The sequence below is a fragment of the Heterodontus francisci genome, chromosome 6, assembly GCF_036365525.1.
Source record: "Heterodontus francisci isolate sHetFra1 chromosome 6, sHetFra1.hap1, whole genome shotgun sequence".
Taxonomy (NCBI): Eukaryota; Metazoa; Chordata; class Chondrichthyes; order Heterodontiformes; family Heterodontidae; genus Heterodontus; species Heterodontus francisci.
Window position 1 is genome coordinate 54184199 of NC_090376.1, and position 23497 is coordinate 54207695.

The 23497-nt window shown below is 41.0% G+C and overlaps 1 protein-coding gene across 1 annotated transcript in view; it reads right to left on the bottom strand.

Annotated features, from left to right (window-relative positions):
• Positions 1-23497, bottom strand: part of rnf17 (ring finger protein 17) — a 209787-nt gene that overhangs the window by 107456 nt on the left and 78834 nt on the right. The window contains exons 11-17 of the mRNA XM_068033701.1: positions 23053-23153; positions 20110-20278; positions 19156-19229; positions 17843-17914; positions 14434-14738; positions 4758-4862; positions 4502-4663 (exon numbers count right to left, since the gene is read on the bottom strand). Of these exons, the coding sequence (XP_067889802.1) occupies positions 4502-4663; positions 4758-4862; positions 14434-14738; positions 17843-17914; positions 19156-19229; positions 20110-20278; positions 23053-23153 (988 nt within the window). The remainder of the gene's footprint in view (positions 1-4501; positions 4664-4757; positions 4863-14433; positions 14739-17842; positions 17915-19155; positions 19230-20109; positions 20279-23052; positions 23154-23497) is intronic.

Genomic DNA, 23497 nt, shown 5'->3' on the forward strand with positions numbered 1-23497 from the left:
TCTGGAACTATCTAGGCCACACCTCGCTTGCTTCCGTCCAGTGACTTTTTCGAAGTTCTCCAGTAGAGCCAAAGATTTCTCGATCTCTTTAGTTTGCGCTGTCACTATATAATATTCTGACATGTATTCTGTACTAAGTCTGACAGTTAAAATAACAGCTTATTCGACATGTTTTGCATCTAAGGTTTTATCTACAACTCTCCATGAGGTTCTGTACAGATTACATCACATCACTTCCTGTGATAATGCATGCAGTCTATTTACATAATCTGCCCAGTAACAACCCAATGTCAACTATATTACATTATACTACTCATACTAAAACAGGAAACTCCAGAGCACTACTTTAGAACAGGTAAGAAAAAGGTTAAAGAAAAAGACAGTGAAAGAAAGTTTGGCCAAAAAAAGACATTTACAGCACAAGTGGCCATTTAATACACTTATGTTCTTGCTCTGCTACAGCAAACCAAAACTAATCCCACTAACCTCACTCTTCCTCTGCTTCAAAGGTTTATTACCATTTTCCTTAAAACATGAAACAGTTTCTACTTTAGCCATTGTGACAAAGCATTTAATGCTCCAACAAAAAAAAAAACACTCTCTTCACTCAATGTCAATTTTAAAACGATGACCTCAATCACCTACTTCCAAATGAAGGAACTAGTCTTTCCCTATTCAACTATCATTTTAAAGGTCTCTATTAAATTTCTCCTTCAAGCCTCTCTGCTCCAATGGAAATAGTACTAACATAAGAAATAGAAGCAGACGACCACATAGTCCCTTAAGCCTGCTCAGCCATTCAATAAGATAATGGCTGATCTTTAACCTCTATTCCACTTTCTCGCCCAATCACCATATCCCTGGATTCCCTTACAGCCCAAAAAACTAACGATCTATCTCAGCCTTGAATATACTCAACAACTCAGCACCCACAACCCTGAGTAATGAATTCCAAAGATTCACAACCCTCAGTGAATAAATTCCACATCCAGTCTTAAACATACAGCCCCTTATCCTATGCCCCCTAATTCTGGACTCTCCAGCTGGGGAAACAGCCTCTTAGCATCTACCCAGTCAAGCCCCCTCAGAATCTTACAGGTTTCAATGAGATAATCTCTCATTCTTCTAAACTCCAGAGAGTATAGACTAATCTACTCAACCTCTCATCATAGGACAACCCTCTCATCCCAAGAACCAATCTAGTGAACTTTCGCTGCACCACCTCCAAGTCAAGTATATTCTTCCTTAGATAAAGACGACCAAAATTGTGCACTGTACTCCAGGTCTTGTATAACTGTAGTAAGACTACCTTACTCTTACTCCAGCCTCCTTGCAATAAATGTCAATATGCCATTTGCCTTCCTAATTGGTTGCTGTACCTGCCTGCTAATTTTCTGTTTCTTATGTAAGGACACCAAATCTCTCTGAACATCAACATTTAAAAGTTTCTCACCATTCAAATAAAAATTCTGCTTTGTCATTCTTACCACATTATACTCCATCTGCCACCTTGTTGCCCCCTCACTTAACCAGTCTATATCTCTTTGCAGCCTCTGTGTATGCCTCACAGCTTACTGGCTCACCTAGCTTTGTAATATCAGCAAACTTGTATACATTACTCAGTACCTTAATTTAAGTTATTAAGCTTGTAAATAGCTGAGGCCCCAGCTCTGATCCTTGCGGCCCTCTGCTAGTTACAGCCTCACTTGAAAATGTCCTATTTATCCCGAATCTCTGCCTGGTCAGTTAACCAATCTTCTATCCATGTTTAAATATTACCCCCAATCCCATGAACCCTTATCTTGTGTAATGTGGCACCTTATCAAATGCCTTTTGGAAATCCAGATATACTACATCAAGGCTCCCTTTTATCTAACCTGTTGGGTACATCCTCAAAAAACAAATCTGTTGGACACAATTTCCCTCCCATAAAACTATGTTGACTCTGCCTAACCATTAAGATTTAAGTGCCTTGTTAACACCTCTTAATAACAGATTTCAGTATTTTCCCAACAAATGATGTCAGGCTAACTAGCCTGTAGTTCCATTATCTCTCTCTCTGCTTTCTTGAATAGTGGTATTATATTTGCTACCTTTCAACTTCTGGGACTGTTCTCGAATCAAGGAAATTTTGGAAGATCACAACCAATGCATCCATGATCTCTGTAGCCACCTCTTTTAGAATCCTAGGATGTAAACCATCAGATCAAAGGGATTTGTCAGCTTTTAGCCCCAGTAGTTTCTCTAACACTTTTCCTCCACTGGTATTAATTACTTTTATGCTCCTCACCCTGATTCGCCCCTTGGGTCCCCTCTATTTTCAGTAAGCTTTTTGTGTCTTCTACTGTAAAGGCAAATACAAAATATTTAACATCTGCACCATTTACTTATTCTGCCATCTCAGCCTCTAAGGGACCAACGTTTGCTTTTTGCTACTTTCTTCCTTTTTACATACTTGTAGAAGCCCTTACAATCAGTTTTATATTTTTTGCTAGTTTACGCTCATTCTATTTTTCCCTTTATTAACTTTTGGTCATTCTTTGCTGGTTTCTAAAAAGTCTCCCCAATCCTCTGGCTTACTGCTGTTCTTTACAACATTATAAGCCTCTTCTTTTAACCTAATACTATCCTTAACTTCTTTATTCAGCTACAAATGGATAATTCTTCCCACGGAATTGTTTCTCAATGACATGCATTATCGGCAACAATTTTATGATTATTTCTTAAAATGTTTGCCGCTGCTCATCTACCTCCATACCTTTTAATCTATTTTTCCAATCAACCTTAGCCAACTCACCCCTCATAACTATGTAACTGGCTTTAAGACTCTTGTTTCAGATTTAAATATGTCACTGTTAATGTGAAATTCTATCATATGATCACTCTGCCTCATAGGCTCCTTTACTATGAGATTACCAGTTAACCCTCTCACATTATACAATACAAGATCTGGTTGGTTCCATAACGTATTGTTCAAGGAAACTGTCTCCAATGCATTCTATGAATTCATCCTCCAGATTTCCTTTGCCATCTATTAGATCAGTTTTGTTTTTAAAAAGGAAATAGGCACATAGAAGAGTAGGCTATTTAGCCCCTCAAGCCTGTTCCACCATTCAACGAGGAGATCATGGCTGATCTATGACATACTTCCATATACCCATACTTGCCCTACATCCCTCGATACCTTTGGATAACAAAAACCTCTCCATTTTAAAATTAACAATTGATCTAGCATCAATTTCCATTTGCAGAAGTTCCAAACCTTTACCACCTTTTGCATGAAGAGTCTCCCAATTTCACTCTTGAATGGCCTGGCTCTAATTTTTTGACAATGCTTGCTAGTCCGAGAGTACCCAACCAGCAGAAAAAGTTTCACCCTATCTGTTCCTCTTAATATCTTGAACACTTCAATCAAATTACCCTTAACCTTCAGAATTCCAGGGAATACAACCTAATTTGTGTAAGCTCTCCTCATAATTTAACCCTTGAAGTCCAGGTCTAGAGTCTGGTAAAACTACACTGCACTCTCTCCAAGGCCAATATTCTCTTCCTAAAGGTGGTGCCCAGAACGCTCTCAGTAATCCAGGTGTGGTCTAACTGGGCCGCCTTCCCTTGTATTCTATTCCTCTAGATATAAAGGCCAGCATTCCATTAGCTTTTTTGATTATTTTCTGCACCTGTGCATGACATGTTAATGATGTCTGTATCTGAACTCCCAAGTCTCTTTGGGCCTTCACTGTTTCTAGCTTTCACCATCTAGACAGTACCCAGTTCTGTCCCTTTTTAGGTCCAAAGTGGATGACATCACTTTTGCAAACACTGAAACCCATTTGGCACTGTTTTGCCCACTCTATCAATATCTCTAATTTAATGTTTCCATCTAGCTTACAATGCCACCTATCTTTACATCAGCAGCAAACTTAGATATGTAGCTATCCCATCATCTATCTCATTAGTGAATATGGTGAATCATTGAGACCTCAAAACATATCCTTGTGAAACTCCACTAGTCACATCCTGCCAATTAGAGTACCTGCCCATTATCCCTACTGTCTCCTTCTGCTCAGCCAATTTCCTAACCAGGTTAGGAATCTGACTTCACTTAGCATTCTAATTCAACAGTTTTAGCATACATCATTGATTACCAATTTTTATAACCCTGGGAGAAATGCCTATCACTGCCTAGTCAGAAATTGAATATATATGGCATTTCAGAAAGAAAGAGTCAACACCTATTTACCATGCAGAAGGGCTGGTAAATGAAAAAAAATTGAATTTGTTTAAGTCTATGGATCCTTGTTGCCCTGGAGGACACTCATTTGGCACACTGATTAGCTCCAAGGAGGCTTCAGTCCCACCTCCAGCAACTTCCATGGTACACTTTGAAGTAATGGATTCAGAGATCCAGTTTTGACAAATGTTAATTAAAAAGTTTACCTTCCACCTTGAAAGCTTTCAAAAATTTGTTTCAAGTCGTATCAAAGAGCTATACTATAATTACCAAGTTCCAGAGCAGTTGCAGGTGATTTTTCCAACTCCATACTACGGGAGAGGTTGTCAGCTTCTGCAGCCAAGATAACAGCCTTCTTTTTCTCTGAAGATTTCTGGACGTAGAAATGGCATGGATTTATCACATGGCTGACTGAAACTAATCCCTGAAAACCTGAAATACGATAGCTTGTTAAATAAAACTGAACAGCAACTTAAACAACACCTTATGGTGAGGATATGGAGTACATATGTTCCTGAAGTCCTACCTGCATAACAGCTAAAGTTGGTGTCTGAAACATGTTTATGAAAAGTCTTCTTCTGCCTCCTTGAAACTGGTCTAAGTAGTTTTGAGTCATTTTGAACAACTGTAACTGAAACAACTAAATATATGAAAATTCTGAAAAAGCAACCTCAAAAATATAAACAGATGACTATATAGGATTATAGAACCCAAAATAATTCTGCAAAATTTAAATCACTTTAATAACCCTTTAGTAAGGCTAGATCAAAAACATTTAATACTCTTTTCACTTTGGAAGAGATTTTTTTTTAAATTATTGGCTGGAATAAAAGCAGTCTTGGAGCTCTAAATACTTTATTCAAAAGGTACTCTGCATAAAGATTGGAGGACTTCAGAAGATTTAAAATAGAGATGGAGTTGCTTTTTAAAAAACTCTCAAGTATCTTCAGTCCATATTCAATAATTCTAATTGATTTCCAGTGACATGCTACACCACTACACTTCAAAATATTGCTAAAGGCAATCACCTTTCAAGTCTGTGAAAATTACCAAAATGTGTCCTCTCTGATTCCCATTGCAGATCTATACATTCAGCAAATACACATCATGGAATAGAGCAAGCGGGCACAGTACGAACAGCCAGGCACCCCAGACTCTGCAATCGATCATCTTAAAATGTTCTGGAAGCCTTATTAAGAGCATGTGAAAGCCTCATTTTCTCCTAAATTTAATGTTAAGTATCTTTAATTAGTCCCCATGGTTTCTTGGATCCTCACTCTGTATGTTGACTGCCTGTGTAAAACAAACTTTAAATATAATCTATAGCACTAAAACAGGATATTTCGGACCAACTATTCCATGCAGGTGCTTATGCTTCACCTGAGCTCTCCTCCCATTCCAAATACTTCTTCCCACTCTGCCTCATATTGTGCCATGTGATACATAAAGCCTCCCCTTAAATGCATCAATGCTATCTGCTTCAGTGATTCCATGTGACAGCGAGTTCCACATTCTCATCACTCTCTTGTATAAAGAAATTCTTCATTTTATATATTAATGGCCCTGATATTTATGCCCTAAAACAAAGCCAAAATGTTTCAGATTACCAGCATTTGCAGTAAACAGAAAGTGCTGGAAATACTCAGCATGTCAGGTAGCATCTGTGAAAAGCGAAAGAGGTAACATTTCAGGTCATTGACCTTTCTGCGAGTCTGTTTGTTTTGCTGCATTTTGGTGAAGCCCTCCACATTATTAGTTTTACCCACCGAATTGGTATCAGCTGCAAATTTTGATGTCATGCCTCCAATTTCCAAGTCTAGATCATTTTTGAATAGGGTAAACAATGGTCCTAGAAACAGTGCTGCCATCCCTGATCTTTAAGACTTCTGCTTTGAGGGCCTCGTCCCACTTACTGCCAGTCCAAGAAATTTCCTTTAATTATTACCCTCTGTTTTCTAGCTATCTTTCAATCCATTCTGCTACTTGGCAGAAGACATAAAGCTAGACCTTTCTAATGAGTCATTCTGAAAGTTCATGTAAACCGCATCCATTGCATTTCCCAAATCTACTCTCTCTAAATAATTCGATAAGATTGGTTAACCATGACCTTTTTAGAAATACATGCTACTTACAGATTCTTTAGATATCTTATCTGATTTATTTAAATCAACGATACTACTATCTGTGAACTAAAAAACAGTTAAAGTTTCAAGTCGATAACTTTTCATCAGAACTGGAAAACAGAGATGTAACGGGTATTAAGCAAGTAGAGAGAAAGAGAAAAGAGGGAGGGGAGGAAAGAACTAAAGGGAAGGTCTGTGATAAGGTGGAAGGCAGGTAAGATTTAGGAATGATAGAATCACAGAAAAATTACCACACAGGAGGCCATTCAGCCCGTCGTGTCCGTGCCAGCCAATAAATCTAGCCACCCAACCTAATCCCACCTTCCAGCACCTGGTCCATAACCTTGCCGGTTATAGCATTTCAGGTACATGTCCAGGTACCTTTTAAAAGAATTGAGGGTTCCTACCTCCACCACCGTTCCTGGCACTGAATTCCAGATGCTCACCACTCTCCGGGTGAAAAAGTTTTTCATGTCCCCTTTAATCCTTCTACCAATCACCTTAAATCTGTGCCCCTGGTTATTGACCTCTCTGCTAGGGGAAACAGGTCCTTCCTGTCTCCTCTATCTAGGCCCCTCTTAATTTTGTACACCTCTTTTAAGTCACCCCTCAGCTTCCTCTGTTCTAAGGAATTTTATACAGTTCCAGCATTACATCCCTACTTCTGAATTCTATACCTCAGCCAATAAAGGAAATAAATCTATAAGCCTTCTGCACCACTCTATCTACCTATCCTACCACCTTCAGGAACCTGTGGACATGCACTCCAAGGTCCTTCACTTCGTCCACCCCTCTCAATATCCCCCCGTTTATTGTGTATTCCCCCGCTTTATTCGCCCTCTCCAAATGCGTTACCTCACACTTACCTGGACTGAATTCCATCTGCCACTTTTCTGACCACTCAACCAAACCATTGATATAATTCTGGAGTCTATGGCTATCCTCTTCACTATCAACTACACAGCCAATTTTTGTGTCATCAGCAAATTTCCCAATCATGCCTCCCACATTTAAGTCCAAATCATTAATATATACCACAAACAGCAAGGGACCCAACACTGAGCCTTGTGGAACGCCACTGGAAACAGCTTCGCATTCACAAAAACATCAACTACTACCCTTTGTTTCCTGGCCCTGAGCCAATTTTGGATCCAACCTGCCACATTCCCCTGTATCCCATGGGCTTTCATTTTACTGACCAGCTGCCATCTGGGACCTTGTCAAATGCCTTACTAAAATCCATGTAGACCACATGCACTGCACTACCCTCATCAATCCTCCCTGTTACTTCCTCAGAAAACTCAATTAAGTTAGTAAGACATGACCTTCCCTTAACAAATCCATGCTGACTATACCTGATTAATCCATGCCTAGGTGGTAGTTTATCCTGTCCCTCAGAATTGACCAACAATTTAGCCAGCACAGAGGTCAGACTGACCTGCCTATAATTATTTGGCCTATCCCTCACACCCTTTTTAAACAATGGGACAACATTCACAGACCTCCAATCGCCTGGTATCTCTGCTGTATCTAGTGAGGATTTGAAGATGATCCTCAGCGCATCTGCTATTTCCTCCCTAGCTTCCTTTAACAACCTGGGATGCAATCCATCCGGACCTGGCGACTTATCCACTTTCAAGGATGTCAGACTCTCTAGTATTTCCTGTCTCATTTTGCTTATCGTAACTAATATTTCACACTCCTCTTTAACTACAATGTCTACATCAACCCTTTCCTTTGTGAAGACTGAGACAAAAAACTTATTAAGAACCCTGCCCACATCCTCTGCATCCACGCATAAGTTCCGTTGTACATCTCCGATAGGCCCTACCCTTTCCTTAGTTATCCTCCTGCTCTTAATGTACTGAAAACATCTTTGGGTTTTCCTTAATTTTACCTGCCAATAATTTTTCATGTCCTCTCTTTGCTTTTCTAATTTCCTTTTTTACTTCACTGCTGCACTTTCTATACTCCTCTAGCTTTCTAAAGTATTAAGATTTTTGTGATCGTCATGAGCTTTCTTTTCCTACTTCAACTTACCCTGTAAGCTTCCAGATAACCAGGGGGCTCTAGATTTGGCAGTACCACCCTTTTTCTTTGTGGGGACATGCCTACACTGTGCGTGTAGTATCTTGCTTTTGAATGCCTCCCACTGTTTGCCACTGATTTTCCTTCAAGTGGCTGTATCCAGTCCACTTTCACCAGGTCACCTCTTAGTATCTTCCAACGTGCCTTCCCCTAATTTAGAACTTTTACTCCCGTTTTATCTTTGATCTTTTCCATGATTATGCTGAAACTTACTGTATTATGGTCACTATCTCCAAAATGGACACCCACTGTTACTTCCTCCACTTGCCCAGCTTCATTACTGAAGACTAAATCTAGAATTGCGCCCCCTCTCGTTGGGCTTGTTACGTGCTGGCTAAAAAAGTTCTCTTGAATGCAGTTCAAGAATTTTGTCCCCTCTGTGCCCTTCACACTGTTTTATATCCCAGTTGATATTGGGGTAGCTGAAATCCCAACTGTTATTGCCCTATAGTTTTTGCACTCATAAATTTGCCTATATATTTGTTCTTCTACCTGCCTCTCACTATTTGGGGGTCTATAGTGCACTCCTGGTAGTGTGGATGCCTCTTTTTTTTTTAATTTCTGAGCTCCACCCATATGGCCTCAAATGATGATTCATTTAGCATATCATCCCTCCTCAAAGCTGTTATTCTTATAATGCTACACCCCTCTTTTTTTTTTAAATCTCCCTCTCTATCCCGCCTGAAAACACTATATCCAGGGATGTTGAGTTGCCATTCTTGCCCCTCCTTAAGCCACGTTTCTGTTATAGCAACGATATCATGTTGCCATGTGTCTATCTGTGCCCTCAGCTCATCGGCTCTATCTAGTATACTCCTTGCATTTAAATAAATACCCTTTAACACTGCCAAATTCCTGTGCTGCACACTTTTTAACCTTTGCTTCTTCTGTCTTTCAGAGTCACTCGTTAATTTTCTGCCTCCTGTTCCCTGCCCTGAAATTGTCCTAAGACTGCACTCAGGTTCCCATCCCCCTGCCAAGCTAGTTTAAACCATCCCCAACAGCACTACTAAACCTTCCTGCAAGGATATTTGTCCCAGTCCTGCTCAGGTGAAGACCATCCGACTTGGACAGGTCCAACCTTCCCTAGAACCGGCCCTAATGCCCCAGAAATCTGAAGCCCTCCCTCCTGCACCATCTCTCCAGCCACACATTCATCTAGTGTATTTTCCTATTTCTATACTCACTAGAACGTGGCCTTGGGAGTAATCCGGAGATTACTACCTTTGAGGTCCTGCTTGCTAATCTCGTTACTAACTCCCTAAACTCAGCCTGCAGGACCTCATCCCTCTTTCTTCCTATATCGTTGGTACCAATGTGCACCCTCGCACTCCAGAATGCCCTGTAACCGCTCGGTGATATCCATGACCCTTGCACCAGGGAGTCAACATACCATCCTGGAACCACGTCTGCGACCACAGAAACGCCTATCTGTTCCCCTAACTATAGAATCCACTACCACTATTGCTGTCTTGTCCTTTCTCCTCCCTCCCTGCACAGCTGAAGTCACCCATGGTGTCCTGGTCATGACTCTCACTGCACTCTCTCTCCCATCAGTTCTAGGAACTGAATACTGGTTAGAAAGTGGGATGCCCTCTGGAGACTCCTGCACTACCTGCCTTGACCTTCTTGTCTGTCTGGCAGCCACCCAGTCCCCCTCTGCCTGCACTCTCTTAAGCTCCGGGGTGACCACCTCCTGAAAAGTGCTACCCACATAGTTCGCTGCCTCGCAGATGCGCCACAGTGACTCCAGCCGCTGCTAGAGTTCCGAAGCCAGGAGCTCAAGCTTCCGTAGCTGGCGACACTTGCTGCAGATATGTTTGTCAAGGACACGTGGTGCGTCCACGACTTCCCACATGGCACAGGAGGCACATTCCGCTTGGCAGAGCTGTCCTGCTATTAATTAGCTTTACAAACTAACTATTGCTAATGTAATACGTGGAATAACTTACCAGTTACTTGCCAATCAGCTTCTTCCCCTGTACTGTGGAGGCTGAAAAGGCAGAAAAGACTGCAAAGAGCACCTCTTTTCCCCTAGTCAGTAAAATCCTTCACATACAAATCACAGCCCGATTGCCCAAACAGCACTATTCTAAGTAATTATTAATAAATTCACTAATTAAAACAAAACCTTAGTAGTACTAACCTCATCACTTACAAGGTAGTTATTTGAAGGTTTTAAGAAAACTTTTTTTTCCTAATTTTTAAAAGCTATTTACAGGTAATAACAGCTATTACTCGTCAACCAATCAGCTTACAGATTTCCCATGATGTCACAGCTTTTTTCCTCTTTTGAGGAAACACGCCAACCAAACAGAGCCCTTCGCCAACTGCCGCTGCCCCGGTCTGAGGTAGGTGAGGGCTTCAAGCCCCGCTCTTTATTTCCACAGGTCCCACTGCGGAACCACCTCCTCCCAGGTCCTCCGCTGCCCCGGTCTAAGGTGCAAGACAAAGGAGATGGTAATGGGACAAGTAAAGCAACAAAATGGAGAGTCCAGAGGATCTGTAAATGGGAAAAGCTGAATCAACAGCTGCCATCCAAAAACAATTTTTAAAAAATGGTTGCAGTGGTTATGATCTGAAATAGTAGAACTCAATGTTCAGTCCAGAAGGCTGTAAAGTGCCTGACTGAAAGATGAGGTGCTGCTCCTTATTGGAACAGCGCAGGAAGTCAAAACAAAAGGCTAGAGTGGTAGTGGAACAGAGAATTAAAATGACAGGTGACCACATTTTGGACTAGATGGAGCTGTTACACAAAGCAGTTATCCAATCTGCATTTTATCTCCCCCATGTAGAGGGTCTGCATCGTGAGCAGCAAACAGTATTGTTGAGGTCACGTGGTGAGGGGTGTGGGTGGTTCCCACTGTTCAATCCCAACCTAACCCATTTCCCTGTGTTTTATTTATCAAATGAACAGCCAGCAACAGGTTTTCTAGTAAGTTTAAAACAGAAGATTAATTATGTACTGAGCAATATGCCTTATCCTGAAATTGCCATAACTGCATCCACACACAAGAGGAGACAGAGAGGAAAAGAGGCAAGTGGTTTTCAAGTGAGGTAGGTTTCAGGGTTCACAGTAAACCTGTTGAATTTTCTTGGAAGTCAAGTTCTCCCGTTGCAGGCCTGAGGTGTTTGTAGATTTCTTTGTTGGTTGAAAGTTCAGTCTGAAGACAGGGGATCACTTCCAATTCACTGTGGCACAAGTTGAAAATGTAGACTTTACAGGAAGACACCTCCCTTCTGGCTTGCTGTATTTTCTCTCAGCTCTTAGCTGGACAACATTTTGATGCTTCTTTCTCTCTCTTCAGGGAGCTACCTTTAAAGCTAAAAGTTTCTCACATCTCACCTCCACTGGGAGACAGGGATTTTCTTCCCTGTAGTGATTGGCAGTGGTCCAGGATGTGGCTGCTTCACATCTTGTTTCAGAAGAACCATTTAATTCAGGAATGTCTCAAGATGGGGGGTAATTGACACCTCTCAACCTGGTTAGGCATCCCTGTTCTAAACAAGCAGTGCCGCAATGTTCAAATATACGTCATCTTTTGCAGCATTTTCCATTTTATAAAACGTCAATTTTTATAACTAGTTTGTATTTTTTTCATTGGCGCACTTCTCATAAGCGTGGCAGTATACTAAATTGCAAGTAGTACAGGTAATCATTAATTCATCTGGAAGAAATGCTTGGGGCCTTGAACAATGAGAAGGAAGGAGGTAAAGGACAGGTGCTTCATCTAATATGCTTGCATGGGAAAGTGCTGCGGGAAGGGGAGGGACAGACCAGGGTGTCAGAGGGAACGGTCCTTCGGAATGCTGAAGGGGAAGGGGAAGATTTGTTTTGCGGATAGCATCACAACGGAGGTGGTGGAAATGGCGGAGTATAATCCATTAAATATGAAGGTTGGTGGGACACGATGTGTGGACAAGGGGACCCCTAACGTGGTTCTGGGAGGTGGGCTGAGAGAAGTTTGGGGAATGAAATGGTCTCAAAGGTCCGGTCAACCTTCAATTACACCCAACAGCCCCTCCCCTTTCCACACAAGTGCAGGAGATGCAACCTCCTCCTTTCTCACCATCCAAACAGCTCTCTGAGGTGAAACAATGGTTTGTATATACTTCTTTCAATTTATTATACCATATGTGTTGCTCATGATGTAGGTCTCCTCTACATTAGGGAGGCCAAATGCAGACTGGGTGACTACTTTGCAGAACACCTCTGTTCAGTCCATAAGTGAGACACTGAGCTTCCAGTCACCTGTCATTTTAATTCTCTGATCCACACTCTTTCTGACCTCTCCATCCTTGGTTTCCTACACCATATCATAGAACAGAATCATTAGAATTGTTACACTACAGAAGGGGGCCATTAGGCCCAGCGTGTCCAATACTGCTCTCAGCGAGAGCAACTCAGCTAGTCCCCTCCCCTGCGGCTCAAAATCTTTTATGGAATCACAGAATTGTCATAGAATGCTCAAGAAACTGTAGCTCATCTTTCAATTAGGCACTTTACAGCCTTCCAGACACAATGAGTTCAACAGTTTAAGATCATTACCTCTGCCCCCTTTTTAGTGCTTATGATGTTTTTGGACAGCAACTGCAGGTTATATTTCTGTTTTCCCATTTACACCTTCACTAGATCCATCTTTTGTTTCTTTCCTTGTCCCATTACTATCTCCTTTGCCTTGTACCATTATCCTTTTGTCATTTAATCTCTCCTGCCTTCCACTCTATCAGAAACCTTTCCTTTTGTTCTTAGCCCCACTTACTTGCTTAATAAGTATTAGATCTCTAACCTTTTCCAGTCTGATGAAAGATCATTGACCTGAAATGTTAACTATGTTTTTCTCTCCCCACAGATGCTGTCAGACCTGCTGAGTATTTCCAGCATTTTGTGTTTCTATTTTAGATTTCCAGCAACTGCAGTATTTTGCTTTTGTCCTAGCACCTTTCCTACATTAAACTAAGTAGTCTATGTTTCCTGGGTTAGTGCTTGCTCTCATTTTGAAGATAGGAATTACATTTACTGTTCAGTCTTTGACACTATTCCTCTCTCTACTGAATTTTTTGAATACCAGTGTTCTGCTATCTTCTCCTGAGTTTCTTTGAATATCCGTGGGTACAATCTCTCTGGATTTGGACTCTATACTCCTTAAGTTTGGATAGTTTGGCTACCATGTGGTTTAGTAACTAAATTCCACTCAAGTTGGAACAATTGCAACTTTGTTTTTGCAAGTTAGATTTTGCATTGCTTGGCTTTTCATTCGATAATACAGATTAACATTTTTCTAATTTTATTCAATATAAAACCATATAAAATTGAAGATTGATAAAATTTTGTTTTGCTTAGGGTAATTAAGCATCCTGGCTTACTTCATTTAACAAATAAAAAAACTTGCCATCAAGCAACACTAGAGAGATGCATTAAAATTCCAAGCCAACCTTAAGCCATAGCGCTTCTGTGCGTAGAAATCGCACAGGGAGTATATTACCATTATTTAATGGAGCTGACTTGACCAAATCAGGCGACAGAAGCTCAAGACTTTACCAGAAGAGTGCACTGTAATTTCAGGACCAAATGCTCCATATTTTGGAAGTGACCTTTATAAGCTTTTTTTTTTATTCGTTCATGGGATATGGACATCACTGGCTAGGCCAGCATTTATTGCCCACCCCTAATTGCCCTCGAGAAGGTGGCGGTAAGCCGCCTTCTTGAACCTCTGCAGTCCATGTAGGGTAGGTACATCCACAGTGCTGTCAGGGAGATCCAGAATTATGACCCAGCAACAGTGAAGGAACGACGATATAGTTCCAAGTCAGGATGGTGTGTGGCTTGGAGAGGAACTTGCAGGTGGTGGTGTTCCCGTGCATCTGCTGCCCTTGTCCTTCTTGGTGGTAGAGGCTTATACATTCAAAATGGATATTTCAACATTGAAGAAACTGGATCCCATCATAAAACTATGTTCCTATAAAAAGTAAATCAACAGTAATACATACTTGTCTTGTCATCTTCAAAGATTTCTTCAACAATAACATCTGTATCTTGACTTGAGGGGGATAGTCTGTTCTGATTGTTTAATGAAGACTTTTCCCTTATTAGTGGACTATTTCCCAGCTGAGCAACAACCCCAACCAGTTCATTCACATCATGGTGCATTATTGAATCCACCTTCTGCTTTTTTTCAGAAGATTCAACTTTGCAGCTTGCAAGATGCTGTTCTCCTCTAAGTGGACAGTTTTCTTTTGTCATTTTTCCAAAAATATCATTTGATGATTTATTTTCTGTCCTTAAAGCGAGAAACCTACAGACAGTATGAGAATCAATTAACATTTAAGAAAGGATAGGCTTGCCTTAGAGGGTGTGCAACAAAGGCTCACTTGATTAATTCCTGGGTTAAGAGGGCTGTTCTATGAGGAATGGGCCGAATATACTTTGGTGTTAAGAATGAGAGGTGATCTAACTGAAACATTGATGCTGAAGGGGCTGGACTGGGTAGATGCTGAGAGGCTGTTTCCCTTAGCTGGAGAGTCTAGTAATCAGTCTCAGGATAAGGGGTCAGCCATTTAGGACCAAGATGGGGATAAATTTCTTCAGAGGGTTTCAAATCTTTGGAATTCTCTATCCCAGAGCTTTGTGGATGCTCAGTCGATGAGTATATTCAAGACTGAGATTGATAGATTGGTGGGCAATATGGGAATCAAGGGATATGGGGATAGGGCAGGAAAGTGGAGCTGATGTGGAAATGTAGCCCTGAGGGACCGTAACACCTACTCCTCCTCCTCCTAATTCTCATGTTCGTATAAAGGAGGTTGGACAATTAACAACAGGCAGGATCACACTGTATTGTTCAATTATATATAGTAGAAAGTTACAAGTGCTGATACATTTAACATTGTAACTGCCAACACCTGAATGTTTCTTACAATATTTTGTCAATGCAAATTACAGAATTAGAATCACAAAATTGTTAGAGTGCAGGAGGCCATTCGGCCCATCACATCTGCACCAGCTCTCCTAATGAGCATTTCATCTGGTGCCACTTCTCCACCTTCTCCCCGTAACCTTGCACATTCTTCCTTTTCATATAACAGTTTAATTTCCTTTTGAATGCTTCAGTTGAAGCTGTCTCCATCACACACTCAAGCAGTGCATTCCAGACCTTAACCACCAGCTGCGTGAAGAAGATTTTCCTCATGTCCCATTTGCTTCTTTTACCAATTACTTTAAATTTGCCCTCTCGTTCTCGATCCTTTCACAAGTGCCAATAGTTTCCCCTATCTACTCTGACCAGACCTTTCATGATTTTGAATACCTCTATCAAATCTCCTCTCAACCTTCTCTTCAAATAGAAGCACACTGAATGAGACAGCACAATAGTTTGTTCGTTTTCATTAACTCAAATATAGTGAGCAAAGAGTTTTCTGTGCATTTCTACAATTAATTATTCATGCACCAGTATTTGCTGTCATATTCTCAGCAAGTTCCAGTTCTGGTATGTTTCTATAAAGATCACTCTGTAGATAACATCTTTTTATTAAATAACTAGGACTATTTTGTTGCCCTTTCAGAGTACATCTGAGATCTAATACATTCCAGTAGTGAGTCATTGTAGGTGAAAATGGGAGGCAAACGCGGCGGGACAGGTTTATTTTTCCCGGCCACTCGGTACTTGCTTTTTTTAGATGGTTCAAATCATGGGACCAGGCCCCTGCTGGTCCACAAATGAAGTCTGTCTATTGAAGGCGATAATGTAGTAACCCAGTTGGATAGGTTGCGTTTTTGGGCACATCAGGTCATGTTTTTATTCCTTAAAGCTCTCTGGAGTGGACCTGACTCATAACAGCCCCGTTGTCATGAACAGTTTAACTGAGGTAAATGGGAGACCATAAAATTATGAATCATGTACATCTAATCAACAAAGCATGGTTATGCTGACCACTGCAACAAAGGCAACCACAACAGAGTGCTTTAATAGTTTGTGTACAATCATCCATCTACTTTGGCCTAGATAAAAGAAAGAGAACCTGCATTTATTGTAGGAAATGGTAGCAGTGGTAATATTACTAGACTGGTAATCAAAGGCCTGGACTAATTCTCCTGCGACAATTCATATTCTTCAAATCCCACAATTCAAATATATAAATCTGGAATGAAACTACCAAATTGTCATAAAAAGCCCATCTGGTTTGCTAATTCTTTAGAGAAGGAAATCTGCCATCCTTACCTGGTCTAGCCTACGTGACTCCAAACCCCCAGCAACATGGCTGGACTCTTATCTGCCCTCTGAAGTGGGCTAGCAAGCCACTCAGTTGCATCAAACCAATAAGGAAAGCTCGAAGAAGAACAAAACGGGATGGACCACTCAGCATCAACCTAGGCATCGGATAGGACAAAGGCACACCCAAACCAGGCGACCCTGCAAAGTCCTCCTCACACACATCTGGGGACTTGTGCTAAAACTGGGAGAGCTGTCCAACATGCTGGTCAAGCAAGAGTCATACTCACAGAATCATACTCGACAGCCAATGTCCCAGACTCCATCACCTTCAGTGGGTCGGTCCTGGCCCGCCGGCAAGACAGACCAACCAGAGATAATGATATAGTGGGGAAGGAGAGGCCCAGGGTGTCATCCAGTGGCACATAGCACACTTCCTGGTCTTCCTCAAATAGTGCCATGGGATCTTGCACGTCCACGTGAACTACTAAAAAAGGCAGATAGGCCCTAAACTTGTCTCATCTAAACAGTAGCCAGCCTAGAATATGTGCTTAAGTCTTGGCATAGGGCTTGACCCTAAAATTTGCTGGTTCTGCAAGAAGCTATTTACAATTTCCTTCACCACTGACTTCATGTTCCTCCCTATCTGATTGCTTAGGTACCCTGATCAATCTAAAGCTGAATTTTAAATCATACATCCTACCCATTATCAAAAACCACTTAATTCTCTTAACATCTACCTCTCCCCACCTAAATTTCAGTCCTACTCCATATCCTTATTCACATTTTTATTATCTCTATTCTATTTCTCCAATGCCCTGGTCAATGGCCTCCTGACTTACACAAACTTCAAATTTTCTAAAACTCCACCACCCACATCCTATTCTGTGTTAAACACAAACAGCCATCACCCCTACTCTAGTTGCCCTGCCTTGGCTCTTTGACCTCTTAATCTACAAATGCCTCTACATTCAAAATGCTATACTCGTGCAATTGTTGTGAATACTGCCTTGTGCCACTGGAAGACATCACAATCATGTAAAGGGAAATCACTTTGACCAGAGACTTTAAACAACCTGCTATATGGCAATGGACAACTTCCCCATGGACTACATCTACTTCAAAATCATGGCATGCAATGAGTAAGTAATACACAAATTTATTCAAAAAAATATTGAACATCTACTTACTTTTCTGATCCTAATTCAATTTTTCCTAAATTTTCAAGGCCCAATATTACTGGTCCAGGTTGAATTTGAAATCTGAAATAAAAAAACAATGAAAATTAACAGCGGAATCAGAAAACTATACTTTCCCATTCCCCCTCCATCTCCTGAAGGTGCTAACTCATACTGGGATCATGGTTTGATGAGTACCAACTATCCTCTAGAACTGGTTTCAAGCAGTCACCCTTGATGTGAACTTGGTCAAGTATCAGCAGGTCGTTGGACATTCACACAGATCCTGACCTCATCTGCACTCTTCTTCTACAAACACATGCTTTCCAGTGTTTGGGTTGGGGGCGAGGGGGGAACGTTCACAGCAACCACAAATAGGAATCTTTTCTTTTTCCCTCTGGCTGCCCATAAATAATGAAGTTAAATTTAATATCATTTCATCAATATTGCAATAAGTTGAACCTAGCTTTTAAGTCTAACAATTATTCCAAGTAGGTTTAGTAATTGCAAACAATAAGTTTATCATGTTCTAAGTATGTATATGAAATTTAAAAATGGCAGCAAGTTGAAAAAAAAATTTACAAGGACTTTACATTGAAAAGTCAAGGGCTGTTGACATCGAAGTCACAGTAACTTCAGGACTCAGGAGGGCTGCACAGAGTGAATTCTGACAGCCAAGCCATGGTGGAAGTCAGGGAGTGACTAGAAGAGGCCAGGGTAAGTTTATGCTGCTGGCCACAGAATGAGCTACAGCACCTTTTCAAAATCTCGACACCATCCAGGACAAAGCAGCTCACTTGATTGGCACCCCATCTACCATCAGAAAATCCACGACCTCCACCACCTCGAAGAACAAGGGCAGCAAGCACACGGGAACACTGCAAGTTCCCCTCCAAGTCACACGCCATCCTGATTTTAAAATGTATCGTAATTCCTTCATTGCCGCTAGCTCAAAACTTCTACTGAACAGCACTACCGGTATACTTACACCCACCACCTGGATCACAGTGATTCAAGGCAGCGGCAGCTTGCCACCATCTTCTCAAGGGCAATTAGGAATGGGTAATAAATGTTGGCCTTGCTAGCAACGCCCACATCCCATGAATGAATAAAAACCTCCCAGCCTTGCAGCCTTTACCATTGAGAAGCAGCAATATCATGGGAACCTCCCATATGGATTTAGACATATTATGCTATTCCTTAATTGCTGGGTCAATATCCTCATTCCCTAACTAGCATGATTGTGGATGAATGATCATTGTAAGGAAAAGTGTGCTTTTTTCCTTTATCAAAAGTTGAGAGTCCAAACTAAAGCAAGCACTTACGTCAGATCAGTTCTAGATTCCAGTGCCTCTACAATATTATTTGTTTGGTCTAAGTATTTCAAATTTTCAATAATCTAAAATCAGAAAACAGGAAATAAAATGGAAAATGATGAAAATACACAGGTCGGTTAGCATTTGTAAACGGCAAAGGCATGTTATAATATTTTGGATACAGTACCCTTCATCAGAAGCTAATCAGATTTAAGACACAAAGGCAAAACACCACCACCATCCATATATACATGAATGACTGCTAGTTATCAAATTTAACTACACCCTCCTGATAAACTGGAGGTTTTAATGGGACACATTCCTCAATCTCTTGGAAATAATCACCCAACCAGCCTGTGCTTGCAAAACTCAAAAGAGTGTCCAAAATTAGATGAGATTCCACGATTGGACATCATTTGCTAAATAATCTACGCTGTGCTAATGGTTACACTGACAACCAATTTAAGATTGTCAGTAGGGCTCGCAGTGTGGCACATTTGCGCATACTGGAAGCTTCATATATTAATACAACAGGGCCCTGTTCTTTGAAGAGAGAAAGAATATGTACAAACATTGCACCTGTTACAGCTGAACAAAATAAGTGACAGCCAATCGCTGGTTCAATCCTCAGGGCAATGCCTTAACCAGAGTCAAGTTGCCTGGTTTAAATTTTAAACAAAGCTTGGCAGTTAACCGTCAATCACCGTAAACTGGTGCATTCGCTATGGCAACACCTCTACCGATCAGAGTTCACTTGCCAACCAATCAGCACTCTCATCGCATGCAGTATAAGTTGCTGTTTTCCCTTACTTTGGTTATTCTTGCATATTGTCCTGATGAGTGCAAGACGAAAAGCTTCGACAACACGTCTCTATTTTCAGCAAAACTCAAGTTCTGTACTACTAAATGACTAAATAGATTTCCATAATGCAGCTTACAAATCTTGTTGTATCAAAGTCTTACCTGCTGTGAATTATAATAGGCTGTGCGAGATACACATTTGGCCTCCAATGCAACATTTATGGCACAGTCTAAACCATTAATCTTCCCCTTTAGTACCTTTCGGAGTTTAGCAATTCCATTACGGTGTTGTTGAACCATAAATTCTAGCTCTTTCAATAGTATTCCTTTCCTGTAAAATGCAAGGTCAAACTGAATCATAATCAACAGGTTTTTGTTAGACAAATGCACAACTATCCAAAGTCACTTAAGTACTTCTGTATTTAGAATAAAACTGCAATTCACCATTTACAGAACTACTATGACTTAGACTCCATATAGATTTCCCTGTAGGTTCCTCAGCATAGATTTATGTTTCAACATGGTTCACAGTGTGGCACATTTGCGTGTACTGGAAGCTACATGTATTAATACTCAGGGCCCTGTTCTTTGCAGCCAGCAAAAAAAAAAACACACATTGCGCCTGTTTTAGCTAAACAAAATAAGTGACAGCCATTCACTGGCTCATTCCTCAGGGCAATGCCTTGACCAGAGTCAAGCTGCTGGTTTAAATTTCAAACAAAGCTGGAGAGTTAACTGTCAGTAACCATAAACTGGTGCATTCTCCATGGTAATGCCTCTATCAGAGTTCACGTGCCAACCAATCAGCACTCTTCTCATACAGTATAAAGTTGTTGCATCCCCTTACATTGATATTCTTACGGATTTTCCTGATGAGTGCAAGACGAAAAGCTTCGACAACATGACTCTATTTTCAGTAATACTCAAGTTCTGTACTACCAAATGACTGGTTATGAATATTGTTATTAATACTCTAAACTTTGAGATGCAGTTCTCAACCACTAGGGAGTTGGAAAAATATGAAATTCACCAGGCATTGTATCATCTGCAGTTTGACGACTATATCAGGGGATGTGTTGTAACACTTTTTGAATTGTGTGGCGAGATCCAATTGTTCTAGGATCAGAAAGGGAAAGATGTTGCAGGAAAATTGATGTCTTCACTTAATGAGCAGTCCTAATTCCTCAGAGCCTCAAGACATGGGTGAGCTTTTAGTAACTGCTGGGGATAATGAAACAAAGCTCAGCCTGTTAATTATTTTATTTTACTTATGAGAATTTTTATAAACCTGCATAGAAACCATTACATCTTTGATGAATGAACACAGTGTCGTAGGCAAGATGCAATTGTCAACTGTCTAGTTTTCTAGCCCTTCCTCCCCATGCCAAATGAACCTGGACAGCGAAAGCCAAGGTGACCACATAAAAAGCAGGAGATTGGCATCTATGTAATTCCATTGTTCAGCCCACATCAAGAACATATATACCAGGTCACTGCTCATAGCAGTTCCTCAGGGTCGTGTCCGAGGCCCTACCATCTTCAGCTGCTTCATCAATGGCCTTCCCTCCAAATTAAGGTGAAAAGTGGAGAGACTCACTGTTAATTGAAGACTGATCAGTGCCATTCGCAACTCCTTGCCACTCAACTCCTCAGATACTGAAGCAGTCTGTGCCTGCATGCACCAAAATCTGGGCAAAATTCAGGCTTGGGCTGATAAGTGGCAAGTAACATTTGTGCCACACAAGTGCCAGGCACTGACCATTGCCAAAGAGAGAATCTAACCACATCCCCTTGAGATTCAACAGCATCACCATTGCTGAATCCCCCACTATCAACATCCTGGGTGTTACTATTGACCAGAAACTTAACTGGACCAGCCATATAAATACTGTGGCTACAATAGCAGGTCAGAAGCTGGGAATCCTCTGGCAAATAACTCACCTCCTGACTTCCCAAAGCCTTTCCACCATCAACAAGGCACAAGTCAGGAGTGTGATGGAATGCTCTCCAACTGCCTGGATAAGTGCAGCTCCAACACTCAAAAAGCTCGACATCATCCAAGACAAAGCAGCCTGCTTGATTGGCACCTAATCCAAGACCTTAAACAAACATTTACTCTCACCACCACTGGTGCACAGTGACAGCAGTGTGCACCATATACAAGATGCACTGCAGCAACTCGCCAAGCTTCTTAGGCAGTACCTTCCAAACCCCTGACCTCTACCACCTAGAAGAACAAGAGCAGCAGACACATGGGAACACCACCTGCAAGTTCCCCTCCAAGTCACAAGCCACCCTGACGTGGAAATAATTGCTGTTCTTTCAGTGTCGCTGGGTCAAACTTCTGGAACACACCAACAGCACTGTAGATGTATCTAGACCACGTGGGCTGCAGCAGCTCAAGACAGTGGCTCACCATCACCTGCTCAAGGGCAATTAGGATGGGCAATAAATGCCAGCCTTGCCAACACTCATCTCAAGAATAAAAAATAAAGAAACATTTATAATAACCAAGTCAGATCCTATCTCAGTTCATGTGTGGTTCCAACCCATTAGCCATTTCCTAATTCATACAAACACTTGTCTGCAACAAAACCAAGTCAACTGCATCAGGGCTGCAATTAAGTTCCAAAAAGCTTCAGGGAATCTCAACAGCAACTGACTGACAACCAAGTGACAGATTGATGACAATTATAAATAAAGCACATTCTTTGAATTTCAGTTTCATTGTATCAGTAAGAGTTGGTTACAAATGGGAACTGTGTGATGAATTCTGGAGGTTCTGGTCCAAAGCAGGCCGAAGACTGTAAATTTCCCAAACAGATGAGGTAGCAGGTGAAAAGTAACTGAACACAAAATAAATCGGTCAACAGGAGTTCTAGGAATCATGGGTAATCCCAGCAGTACATTTAGAATTTTATCTATAATGAACCCAAATGCACAGGTACCACTAACACAATAATTTTGGTGAGTTAAACATAAAATACACAGCTCCAGCTTTTTTCTTCAAATATTTTTATAATTAACTAGTCCTATGCATCCAACTTATTGAATTTAGTATGCACTTTTAATAAACTGGTATATACAGAATCTGATGAATATTACCTGTTCTGAAGACAGCGGTTAATTTTCTCAAATTCTTTATGTATTTCCTTTCTAACTCCATTACGATCTTTTTCAACTGAAAACCCAATGCCTTCCAGCCTCTGTTGAAATGAAAATGGTTTGATACATTATGTAAGTAGTGGAGTTGACTAATCACAAGGTGGAAAACAAACAGTACAAGTTTGGAAGAGAAAACAAATTCTGATGAAGGGTCTGAAACATTAACTCTGTTTCTCTCTGCACAGATGCTGCCAGACCTGCTGAGTATTTCTGGCACTTTCTGTTCTCATTTCAGAGTTCCAGCATCTGCAGCATTTTGCTCTTCTTTTAGTGATAATTTTCAACTACCTGGTTGGAAATTGGATGTTTAACCACTTATTGTACATTTATAGACAACGTGGTACCATATCTACTTCAAATTTTAAAATGAGAAAATATGGCATAG